The following is a 13,428-nucleotide window of genomic DNA, read 5'->3' as shown; positions in this document are numbered from 1 at the left end:
TCCTAATAACCATAACATCCATTCATTCATTCACTCACTCACATACATGTTCCTAATAACCATAACCAAAGACTATTCATTCACTCACATACTACTTCATAACAACCATAACCAAAGATGATTCATTTACTCTCATACTTCTTTCTAATAACCACAACCCGCCAAGGACCACTCCCTAGCTGGAACATAACCTCAGCACTCTAGCCCACAGTCGCTGTGGTTTGACTGGGGTCCTGGAACCATTCCTTCCTGGAGCCGAATGGGGAATTTGCTTTAGACATCCCCAGGCACCGGACAGCACTCAGTTCTGGGTGCTCTAGTCATTACAAGGACTTCCCCCCGTTAAATCCTCAACATTGGAACAGTGATTAATGAATAGCCCTCCCAGTAACCAGACGACACATAGTTCTGGGAGTACAAGCTGGAATAAGTTTATTGGCATCCACAACTGGCCTTATATGCCGGTCCCCATGCAAAGGGCACTCCCCCTGGACCTGAGAGTATACTACAGTAAAAACATATACACAATTACATTGGCTCTAAGGTCCAGGACACTCCCATACAAAACAATAATTACCAATAACTGAGTCAAGCACTGTATTAAACTCAACACCTGAAAAACACTGTTAAACACACAAATCCCCCACAAAAGTTACATCCCCTGATAGCCCCAATCTGGGTGACCAACATATCCATAAATCACCCAGATCGATTCAGGGGTTCAGAATTTTCATGGAAGTCATAAATTGACCGACCGCACGCATGGTCCCATGCCCAAAACAGTTCAAGAGAATTAGGGCTTGCAGTTGGTCTAGTTTGTTAGTTTAAAAACCGAACAAACTACCGAACATAGTCAATGTTCTTACCCTGGAGCTTGTTTCCCTTGTTCGTGGGAACGTTTCCACCGAACAGTGTCTTTCTAAGTGTTGTAGAACCGAACAAAGGCCATCATTGAAGTCCTGCGGTGTTCGGGAGTTTCAGTATTAAAAAATAGTTCCATGAACTCCATGACCAAACACCGCTGCTTGTGTTCATGCGAACAAGATGGCCGCCACCTCGTGGTCGTCCATAGGAAATTCGACCACCCAGACAAACACTTAGAACACTGCAGTGGAAATCTCAAAGTATCCATTAGGCTTAACAAGCTCTAGGCTGGTCTCCGGTTCGTGCGGCTGTTCGGTTCCCGAACCATATAGTCCAAATACACGAACAGAGACTTTTATATTACATTTCACATTGTCCATAGTCTGTGGGCAGGAGGCAGGCTCCTCCAAGGAGCTCGTGGCAAACTCACTTGGAATGGGGACTTTGTCACACCGTAGTCTATTCATTCACTCACATACTGCTTCCTAATAACCAAAACCAAAGAATATTCATTCACTCACATACTGCTTCCTAATAACCAGAACAAAAGTCTATTTATTCACCCGCATACCACTTACTTAAAAAAAAAAACCCATAACCAAAGACTATTCATTCACTCTCATACCGCTTCCTAAAATTTGTAACCAAAGTCTATTCATTCACTCTCATACTGGTTCCCAAATAACCACAACCAAGATCTATTCATTCACTCTCCCACTCCTTTCAGTTACCATATCCAAAGATTATTCATTCACTCTCATTCTTCTTCCTAAATAATTATAACCGGTAGCCTATTCATTCACTCACATACTGTTTCCTAATAATTAGAACCAAGGTCCATTCTTTTACTCTCACAATACTTCCTAATAGTTATAACCCATCGTTTTTCTGCTTATACTTTTCCTACATCTTTATCCTATTTTTTCCTTTTAGATTTCATTCTACTTGAACTTCACTTCTAACTCCAAGCCTTAGCTCATTTAAATCACTCACCCGGAGTATTTATAAATAATCAATACACATTATTTAAAAGGTTAACTCTTCGCTTCACTCAATATATCCTGCACCACCCCCTATTATATGTTCTTTACATTCTGAACCACGGACCTTCAACTCTTCCGTTTTGGATCTCTTCCTTTTTATTCTCTAAATGACATCTAACTCTTTTCTCTTCTTAATAGTATTTCACTCCCATTTCATAACTGTTCCACCTTACTGACGACCTTCTCCCTCTTTATTTCTCTATTATTTATCTAATTTCACTCCATTGCATCTCCATGCAATTCACTTTTTGACTAATACCTTGTTCCTCTTTTCTAACCATGACTGCACATAGGGCCTCCATCCCAGGCTGGTATAGTCTGTGAACACCATACCACAGCGAGATACGGTGGCAGGAGAGGCCACGGAAAGATCAGACACTTCAAACAGGAGGGAAACCTGGGAGAATAGAATAAATATATTTCAGTATGTGAATAGGAGAAGGTGCATTATATATTCAAGATTTCCATTCAGCATCTAAAAGCTCTGAGGTGTACCTGTTCAGGCATGGCTATCCTTTCCCCATTGATGAGAGTCAGCACTTTATTATCATCCATCACAGAGTTCATGCTCTCAATCCATAGAGTGTCCACCGGACCATCGAAAACAATCCACTTCTCATCGGGACGGTCATCTTACATGGGAAATAGTACATTGGAGGATTACAACAAAACTCTATTTACTAGATATACCCATTTGCATTTAATTATAAATGTTGTCATTGGGTTTTTGCGGTTTATCTGAAAACAGCTTGCAAAAGCTACAGATCACTAGTCTGAAGCCTTTGCAAGCCCTCCTACTCTAACTGTGCCCAGGCTTTATGTGGCTGTCCAATCACAGACTTCCTAATCCATCTCAATGAGAAGTGCAAGGCCCTGGGCAATTTCTACTTCTTGTGTTTATCTGCATTGAGCTAAACAAACCAGGCAGTAACAGGACTGATTGTCTGATTGACAGCCAGGGGGTGTAACAAGGTTCATTTATAAAAGTGTAAATTTCCATCTATTGAAATCTGCACTCTTTGCAAAATGAAAAAAGAGGACACACTCTTCATCCATAAAGCTTTTCAGAACTTAAGGTGCTTTAAAGGGTTCATTTGGGGGGTCCTGGAGGTGAGATTTTACTGTGATAGAATCCATAACGCACCTTTATATTAACAGATTTATTTAGGATTAGGACTAGGGTTAGGATTAGGTTAGGATACCTTTAATCTTTATTCATCTAAAGACATCAGGACAGGACATACAATCATGTTGTATTGTGTGCTCTTCTCTTATACCACTATATCATTGGCAGGAGAGGAACATAATAAATGGTGGCTCAGGAGTGTAACTTCCATTAATCTTTGGCAGACTGAAACATGTACATCCCAATGCTGCCCTAAGATTAAGTATATTATGGTGCATTACAAGAGAATAATGCATAGATAACCATTGAAAAAAAGGCCAATGTTATATATACATATAGTCACACATACATTCTCTGTATCTATACCTGCACATGCCGTCCTCATCAGACTGGACATCACTCCATCAGACCACTCATTGGTTGTCAGATCGTACTCTCCATACAGTTCTCCCAGCGATACTGCTTTAGGATTTAGTGGGAAATCCTACGCAAACACCAGATAACAAGCAATAATTTAAGCATTAACTGTACAAAGTGATAGTATTAATGTTATATGATTTTAGATAAGCAGATGTCATGTAATAAATAGTACACAAGTCATTGCTATGTCCGAAAGCTCTCACCCGCACAGGATTGTAGCTAGTGTCAGGAATCTGGCTGAGGGCACACAGTGCCGCCTGAAGGCAGCGCCAGGTGGTGGTCTTGCCACTACAAGTCCTACCCACAATCATGCAGGAGTGTCGCGAGGTCTTGGTTTCGTACAGCTGGATGATTTTGGTGACAGTAAATGGGGTGATTTGCTTCCCAGACTTTCGCAGTTCCTGCTCAATCTTCTCCCGTAGCTAAACCAGGAGAAAGAGAACATTGGACTCATTGACAACTCGTTCACAGAATCGCTACAAGTCTCATCACACCTACTGATAAAGCAAATTATATAAAAAAAAATGCAAATGGTTTTTAGTTAATCAATAAAAGTCCTATTTTCAGCCAACGTACTATTTAATTCAAATAATATATATCCTCTAACTGGGTAAATAAACAGCTCTCCTCCCCCATCTTGTGGATCTCAGTGATAATGCAGGGAAAATTCTAGGACAATTTACCCCCAGGGCTGTGAGAGTAATGCGCCTTATCACTTGAGAATACTTCAAACATACACATGCTGAGCATCTCAAAGACCAACTTAATGTAGATGTATCTACCATTAGATTTATTTCGATACATTCTTCTGTCTTTAGAACACTGTACTGTACTGTATAAATACATATTAACACATAGAAACCTTCTACACACGCACACACAGTACAACTCTATAAAACGCATAAACACCTTGCCGTAGTCCACAGATGGCGTCTCGATGCCAGGGAAAAGATCTTGCATAATGCCACTGAACAGAGGGAGGTCCACAGAGGTCAGCTTTGCAATATTCATATCCTTCATCGACATGATTAGAATCTAAAGAGTACAATTCAATATTATACAAGGCTCTCCCTCCTCCCTAAAGAGGCAGGAAAGCAGTCACATTGATCATTTCAAAATATAACTCTGGTGGAAGGATAGGATGTGATTGGATAAACTCAAGGAAAATAAAACACTTGGCTCAGGTGATCATTTGGATTCAGAACTGGCAGAACCTTAATGACCAACAAATATCCAGGGCAAATGTGGGCCTTGAGATTATGTCACTGTAGTGCTGATTGTAGCCCATGGACCAGCAAAGCTAAGGGAGTGGGCCCTAACAGAGCTATGAGGCAGGCATAGAGAGGGGTGGTTGCTTAAGAGTTAAGCTAGTAGTGGGGGGCTTTCGCTGGTGTCATATAAGAGGAGTAGATATTTTAGTTTAGGGGCCATTTTGAATATCCATACTGTGTGTTGCAGGTTTTTTGTGGTGTTTGTGCTTTGTCTTGCAGGTGACGTTCGAGTATGGAGGCCCTGATGGAGAAGATCCATTCAGCTGTCCAAGAGAGGGGTATGGCCTGGCTTCCACGCCGCTGGGGCGGCCCACGAGGCGGACTAGGTCTCCCCAGCGGCTGAGTTTGAGCACGGTTCCCAGGACCCAGCGGAGGAACAGCCCTTTGGCCTCCCAGGCATCTGGAGAAGTGGAGGCGAGCGGTGGACAGTCTGGCATGCGGAGACGGCAAATGGATACGGCAGCGAGTGAGCTGGGAGCTCCTGGGTCGGCTGCTGCTGGCAGTGACGCAACGCTGTGCTTTGTGGCAAAACTGCCGCATCTTCTCCAACTGCAGGCCCTGGAGTTGTGGAATACCGAAGTCCTTTGGCAACTGGTTGTGAGCGTTTAGCATTTTGGCAAGCGTTTTAGGCGAAAATTTTTCGTACCGGACGTATGGGGGTTTAGCTTGGTGGCGCTATGACGAGCAATTTAGGAAGCGTCTCTCGGCTATCCTGGGCATGTGGTTGGATCAAATGGACCTGCCGTTGGGGATCAAACTCATGATGGCGCAAAAGACGGCGACACCATTTCAGTCTGGGGCCGGCGTGGGCTCTACCTCCACTCGTCAGCCTCGCACAAGAAAGGTTTCTGCTGGCTCTCAGTGTCCTATGCACCATTCGACCAGGCGGGGCGAGGGGCGCTGCTTGCAAAAGCTGACGTGGAATCGGCGTTTCGTCTGTTACCAATTCATCTGGCTTGACACCATCTTCTGGGCTGTGATTTCGAGGGAAACTACTTTGTTGATCTATGTTCGTTCCGGATTGGCTCTGCAACAGAAGTGACGAGGTTGGGTTTAGGTGATGAGTTGGTCAAACAAATTGGGAGGTTGGAGTCGGTGCGGTTTCAGTCATATGTTCCACTGGACCGTTTGGTTTAATTGTGGGTTGATATTTTCACTGGTTGTCTCTGGTAACATGTTTTTCTCTCATTCTTGGGTGGGTCGCCTGGTTGGTGGGCCACTTGTATATCCATTGGAGCACCCGAGAGTGATGCAGTTCGACAAGAAGGAGGACAGCTGGGCTTTCCACGGTGTGTGCTACAACTGTGTTGGTTTGGTTTTCGGGGTCTTAGTTGGAGGGCGGTTTGTTTAGAAATTTTTAAGCAGCTAGGTGCTGGTAATTCCCTGATATTCTGTAGATCCATGCCGGGGGAATGATCTAGAGAAAGTGCCCCAGAGGGAGTTGGTGCAGGGTATGAAGCGTGATTTGGATAGGCTGAAGGCCTTGGTTCCAGGTGATTATCTGGTCGAGAGATGTTTCCCCGTTTCCATTGGCGGCATGCTCGTAATCCTGTGACAGTTGCTAGGTCCCGGGGGAAGGTTAACAAGCTGTTGGCTATTTTCGTTAGACAGTTGGGGGAGTGGTGGTTCGGCACAGTGAGAAAACATGCTTCCTGGTTATTTAAGGCATGACGGGGTGCACCTCTCCGACATAGGGAATGATTTTCTTAATATGGGTTTTCAGGAGGGCATACAGTGTGCTTTATTCTTGCGGTGGTGGGGTGCTCAGGTGCCTTGAGGAGTCAAGTCCTGAGCTGTGACGAGGACTGGATAAGAAATTGGGGGTTAGGTAGGATTGGTAGCTGGTATGTTTGAAGTGGGGTAACAATATTCACATGGTTGAATTTGTTATTTGGTAGGTTGGGGCCCGTTAGTGGCTTTTCAACCTGGGGTGTAGGGGTATCTCGGTATACCTCTACAATGTTAAAATCATTTTGTATATGATGCCTGTTGTGGCTGTGTTTTATGTTATGCTATTTATATAAATTGCTTTATGGTTATTTATGTTATTATGTTATGGGTCATTGCCAAGGGGTATAGTAGTGGTAACTTTTAGGGTAACTATGTTTACATGATATAAATATTGTGTTAGTTTGGCAATGACCCAAATTGTGTGTTTTTATATATTATTATTATTATTATTATTATTATTATTATTATTAATAAAGCTGTGATATTTAATTCCACTTGAACTTTGATGTGGGTGTTCCCTTTTTGGGGAGAAATGTTTGGTATAACGTTAATTGACATATGCCAAAAAAAAAGACTATGCGCATGTCAAGGGAATAGCAACTCTGTTAAATTATTTTGGCCCGATGGTATTACAATTACCTCCTTTTTTCCTTATTAGCGATAGGACAGTAAGATTTTTTGGTAGGGCAGGATTGTTAAGACTTATGATAGTATTTATTTGTGATAGGACATGTTTAATACAGTGACACAGATCAATAGGTAGATACAGAAAGAATAAAAAGGTAAACATATCTATCGCTTCATCCATCCATTAACTTCTCACCTCTTCGTCAGACAGGTCTGCTCGCAGTCTGCGTTTTCTCCCAGCGAAGCGGACCAGCGAGGTCAGCGCTCTTAGTCCGAAGTCGTAATGATCCTGTTTGGAGAGCTGCTGCACAGCCAGAGAATAAAGGGTGTAGACCTTCTTCGCCAGGATCTACAATCCAAAATAAGACAACGCTAAGCTCAAGCGTTAGATCAGCAAAATACGATAAATGAGAGCCCCTAGGAATGCACTGCCTGTCACTATTTTAGTTGGATCTCTGCCACCACCCAACACATTCTAGCTAGTAGTAACAGGTAATGCAAAAGAGATCTCCATAAAGTTATGCAGTACTGGAGCTCAGTTTCTCAAGATTGCAAACAGGAACTATTATATCATATAATAGTTCACATGCATTGCAACACTACATGGTACCAAATTAAATTGTCACAATCCCTCACCACACATAATTGTGTGTTAGTACATAACAGGATTTCAGTTTGCTTCCTGGGATACCTGAGGGTGCAGGTGATACCTAAGATAATATACATTACCTGAAATAGCATGGGGTACCTAAGACAGTATGGGGTACCCAAGATTGCATGGGGTACCCACGATTGCATGAGGTACCCAAGATAACATGGGGTACCTGAGATAGAATGGGATACCTAAAGGTGCACGAGATATCTGAGATAGAATGGGGTACCTGTGAGAGCATGGGATACCTGAAGATGCAGGAGATACCAGACATAACATAAGTTACTTGAGATAGCAATGGATACCTGAGGGTGCATGAGAAACCAGAGACATTATGGGATAACTGAGAAATCAGGAGCTACTTGAGATAGCAGGAGGTACCTCAAAACATGATACCTGAGATAGAAGGACATACCTCAGATAACATGAGAAACCTGAGATAACACGAGTTACCTGAGCTAGCAGGAGATACCTCAGATAACATGAGACACCTGAAATAGCAGGAGATACCTCCGATAACAAGAGAAACCTGAGATACCAGATGATAGCAGGAGATACCTCAGATAACATGAGATACCTGAGATAAAATGAGATACCCAAGGTTGCAGGAGATGCCTGATGACATTTATTTTGGCAGTTTTGTGACCACATTTTAAGTTGACCCTTTGGAATGGTGTGCATCTTCAGTTAGCAAACAAGGGAATTACCTTGCAGTTATTGAACCCCTCTCCAAAAAGGATGATCTCTGCAATGAGTGTTGAATCTGGAACCACCATGGAGATAGGTCTGAACATAGATTTCAGATTGTCTGGAAGTTCAGTGCGTCCAGCATATCCTGTGAGCGAGGGGACAAGAAGCTGTTAGACTGAGTCTTTCAAACATTGAAAGTGCCTGAAAATGGAGGAAACACCGTGATTTAATAAGAAATGGAAGCAATACATGGACAGTGCTAGCAACCAGCTAGCAAAACACACCATCCACTTTATGGTAAAAAAAAGTATAATTCATGAATGCTAGTAAGAGAGGAACTAACACTTCTCTGGAATTTACACCACTGAATGAAATAAAAAAAATAACCTATAACTTGCTTTAACCAATTCTCCATGAAATGTCCCATCTCATATTAAATATTTAGCAAATTACATCATAATTCTGTTCTGGCAAGGCAAAGCCAGGGCGTACAAAGAGAATACATGGGGGCGGGGCCGGGCCGACCAGACGCCATTACCACGAGCTCCTGCACCATGCCAAAAAAAAGGCAACTACAATCACCTCAGACTGCCTAAAGATACAAATTTCTATCGGAACTGAACTGAGGAGGGCCCCAGCTTACCCCCGATACCCGAAACGCGAGCCAGGCATGCAGAGAAGGCCGAGCACGGCCTACATGAGGCCGAGAGTCAGGAACCCAGCGCCCACTGCAGGCAGCACGGCCCTGCAGGATAGAGACACTGCAGGACATCCCATTGTGAACATCGCGGCGTGGGGAGAACCTCGGTCCGGGGCACGGCCCTGGCCCCCCCCCCCCCTCCCTGGCCGGTGGGGGATATCCCGGCCTCCAGGTGGAGGAGCTGGCCGCAGCGGGAGTCCCTGCGCGCTACGGATACCGACCGCCTGCACTGGCACAGGCTGCACGACTATCAGCTAGCCAGCAACACTAGATGTAGCCACGGAGGGGCTGAAACATCTGCCCGAAGAAGCACCCCGATCGGGCGCAAAGAGACTTGGGCGCACACAAAGATTGCCACATCACTGGCAAATACTCCACAAAGGCACCACTGCAGAGTCGGAGGAGTGAAGGTGGAGAGTGCCAATCATGGGAGGCCGTTCTGGACCGCCCGAACGGACTTGGGCACAGCTGAGCGCTAGATGGATCCCCTGTGATGAATGCCAGCCCGCTGGAGGAGTGGGTTCCCTAGCCCATGGGGTCCCCAGAGGGCCATGTCCCCGTGGCCGTGAGCCCGGTGGGCCGGGCCTGTGCGACCCCTCCGGCGGACCGGGGCCGGGGGTACGCGCGGGCTCCAAGCAAGTGGCCGGCACCGGGAGAGACAAAGGGCAACGCGCTCCTCTGAGTCTGGGGCACTCGGTGGTGATGGGGAGGTGCAGGGAGAGAGGGGCCCGTGGACTATAGGTGTGGGAGTCGTATGGATAGCCCCTGCTCCCGAGTGCCCACAAAGCTACGGAGGACCCCGGAGACGGACAGGGGTTGTTGCAGGGAAGACAGAAGGAGACCCAGCGGCCTAAGAACTGTAGGGCTGCTTTGCAATGAGCAGCTTCCAGTGAACGGATATGGTGAACAGCCCAGCTCTGTTGCGGTTAAAAGAGTCAAAGTTATTAATTTTATAGTTTTTCGTTAACTGAACTGTACTGAAAACAGCATGATATACGTTATATGGGTCTCTATAATCTAGCACCAACACCACATTGCTCACAACAGTTTCCAAGCATTTACTTTTTAGACCGTTAGCATAAACATGCATGTCTTTAAAGAATTCAGGATCTGTTAGATGGCTCATATACGCATGCACATCGCTCCATAACAGATCCTGAATCAGACTAATAACGGACTACGCAATTACAAAATGGTAGCTCGCCTAAGCAGAGTTTCTTGATGCATATTAGGATTTATTGTCTTTACGCATTTTTGTAAATTCATGATTGCTGCGCAAAAGTTATTCCCACTCTGTTATATAGATACTGTTTATGTTGACTAGTTACCAGCAGAAATTGCCCAATTTGTTTTGCTTAGAAATGCTAAAATGCTCCTACAGGGGCTAAACTTTACTGTTAACTGCTTAGTCAATAAGCTCTATACGTCACTGCTACATTGACATATTTGAGTGACTCTTCGCATCAGCTCCAGAATGCGTACGCCAGCCATGGTTGCTCACTAAAATGACCAGGCGATTGCATTGTACAACGTAAACCACTACGCTTCAACCATTGAGGCATATACTTAAACTAACAGCTCTGATGAAAATGCACTCAATTCGCGGCATGCTTATTTTGCAATTAATTGGCCGCTGCCATAGTGTTAATAGATAGGATTATTCATTACATCGAGACGCCTGCCTCATATAATACTATTTTCATATATGATTACCGTAATGCACGCTGTATTGAATTCCCATAAATGCTTTTTCATTCTGACCTATATGTCTCTGCGTAGGCAACCACATACTACATCTAACACTCTGTACTGTGCCTGCTCATGATCTTTTGCGACACCAATACAAATATTCAAAACAAAGAGAATAATTAGAAATATTATTTAATTTCTCTGCAATTGCTATCATTCTAAGAAATTAGTTTGTTCGCACAGCTAGCAAGAGGGGGACAAGAAGCTGTTAGACTGAGTCTTCACCAAGACACTCTGGGAAATTGTCTCACACCAATCAGAAGCTTGGAGAATTTTCATTTGACAGCAAGGAACCTGAATGGGTAGTTCTAAGAATTCAAGCCCTAGACAAAGACGTTATATAGCTATACTATTACAGTCAAGACAGTTTTTAAATAGGAACATTTATATTTGAATATGGAAAAGCCTCTCATCATGAAGAAAATTCCTACTTACTGTCACAATGTTTTTCCCATAGTGAATGCAGCACTCCCCCTTGTTTGTATGTTTTAGAGCTTGGTTACTATCCTGGGGAGTTTGGTGTCTAGTTGCCCTAAAAGGGAAACTAATGGCTAACTCTTTACTAAATTTTCTAGGCTTCTCGTTTAAATCAGGAGAAGGGGCAACTAGCCACATCTTGGTGCAGCTGCTTCATGTCTGGGAAATCATGACTTCATACTACGCTCGCAGTTGTTATTTGTTGGATGGAAGAGTCTTACCTGGGTTCATAGTGATGAAGATGCCACAAGACCACACCAAGTTAATATCTCGACCCTCGAACACACATCTGGTGAGGTTGGCAGAGAGGGCAGATAGGATGGACAGGATTTGCTGAGCAACCACAGATAACACCTCAATATTGATGCGGTTAAACTCATCAAAGCATCCCCAAGCGCCCGTCTGAAAAAAAAGGAAATATAGTTGAGAGATTAGGAAAACAGAATGGCATTTCACATTTTTGCCCTACACACAAAAGTGTCTAATTCTTGTTCCCATCCTTCTTTTTCCCCCTGAACTCCGTGGACACATTTTAAAGACACATCTTTGGATGGAGACTGGCTCCTAGGCATCACCATTAAGGGGCTGACTACTTGCAAGCAACGTTATGTTCAGATGAGGAAACCTCATGTTAAGCCTCTGGAGCTGTGGTCTACTGATAAAAGCAGGTAGGAATTTAAAGCACCTCAGTTCTCCACCTAAGTATCAATTCCCCAGCATTACTGTTTTAGGAATGAAGACAACTTCTAGGAGAAGAAAATGACCAGTTCTCACCTGAGCCAAGCCAGAATACATTCTCCCCATTGATTTAAAATCCAGGCCTTCTGAACAGTTCACCACAATTACGTACATCCCCAGTGCCTTTCCCAAGTCTTTTACGGTCTCTGTTTTTCCTGTTCCAGCCGGGCCCTTTGGGGATCCCCCTCTGTGCAGATGCAGAGCTGTTGTGAGGGTCATGTAACACCTGGAAGGGGGATCAAGACATTCAGAGTTATTTATAAATGTAGACATGCTACCACCATGGTAATTGACCAGTCTCATACCAATACAGTACATCACACATGTGTTTGAGTATTTCCTGGTACTTGGGACAGCTTTACCAAGTTTTTTTTTTAGCAATGCTGCTTTGCTATTGCTTCCATGGCTGCTTTTGTGAAGTTAAAAAAAGCAGAGCCAAACGTGAATAGGGTTGAAGCTCTTAATTCCAATCTAGCGTTTGGTAATTATTACATGCTAGAGGATGAAGTTGTTAATGCACTCTTTTTTTCCGATTTTTATCATTTTCTGTTTGTCTTATGACTTGTGTTAAGCAGTCAAGCTTAAAAATCAGTCCTGTAAAATGTATTGTTACATTAACAGATCCATTTTCCCTTCTTGAATTAAACAACCACAAGGGTTTGATAAACCACTGATTACATGTATCAATTAAATAACAAATACCCCCCCAAAATGACCAAACAAACAAAACAAAGCTCATATCTGAAATGGCTTCATGCAAGGGGAGTTGTTGTGGTGTCATCCACAGCTCCCGCAAGGCATATAATGCCAGGTTAGCAGGCTAGCTGTTGATAAATTGCAATCAGTGATGTTATTGCAAATCCATGAAAAATTGGCATTTAATTTTTTCTTAACTTCGCCATCTCGACAGATCGGTCAATCTTGGGATTCTATGATTAAATAGAGTTTTGCCCCAGTTTAAATTGATAATGATTTCTAACATTGGCATTACCAGAAGAAAACTGTTAAAACATTTATGGATTGTAATTGAAAACAAACACAATAACGGCCGAAGTTCAGAAACCATTATCAACCCAAAACAAGTTCGAGATTGTGATGAGCAAGACCGAAGTTAAAATATTGATAAGCTTTTTTACAGCTATTTTAGTGCATCCAAAAATATTCAATTGAGGCCTTAGTGAATAAATGCCATTAAAGTGTAATTCAAGATTGTTTTTTTTTTTTTCATTGTTTCCCTTTTACCTGACTGGTGTAATTGTTCCTTAAGTCTCGCACAGTGTCAAGGAAGGTTGTAATTCTACAATAGCTAAGGGATCTATGTTTTGGGTACCCCTGTTTCA

The 13,428-nt window shown here is 43.4% G+C and overlaps 1 protein-coding gene across 1 annotated transcript in view; it reads right to left on the bottom strand.

Annotated features, from left to right (window-relative positions):
* DNAH2 (dynein axonemal heavy chain 2) overlaps positions 1–13,428 on the bottom strand; it is a 136,044-nt gene that overhangs the window by 67,757 nt on the left and 54,859 nt on the right. The window contains exons 35-43 of the mRNA XM_063449723.1: positions 12,125–12,314; positions 11,572–11,752; positions 8,442–8,569; positions 7,279–7,431; positions 4,363–4,488; positions 3,657–3,875; positions 3,400–3,517; positions 2,403–2,539; positions 2,167–2,304 (exon numbers count right to left, since the gene is read on the bottom strand). Of these exons, the coding sequence (XP_063305793.1) occupies positions 2,167–2,304; positions 2,403–2,539; positions 3,400–3,517; positions 3,657–3,875; positions 4,363–4,488; positions 7,279–7,431; positions 8,442–8,569; positions 11,572–11,752; positions 12,125–12,314 (1,390 nt within the window). The remainder of the gene's footprint in view (positions 1–2,166; positions 2,305–2,402; positions 2,540–3,399; positions 3,518–3,656; positions 3,876–4,362; positions 4,489–7,278; positions 7,432–8,441; positions 8,570–11,571; positions 11,753–12,124; positions 12,315–13,428) is intronic.

This window comes from Pelobates fuscus, chromosome 3 (assembly GCF_036172605.1).
Source record: "Pelobates fuscus isolate aPelFus1 chromosome 3, aPelFus1.pri, whole genome shotgun sequence".
Taxonomy (NCBI): Eukaryota; Metazoa; Chordata; class Amphibia; order Anura; family Pelobatidae; genus Pelobates; species Pelobates fuscus.
This window is presented reverse-complemented; position numbering and strand designations above follow the sequence as displayed.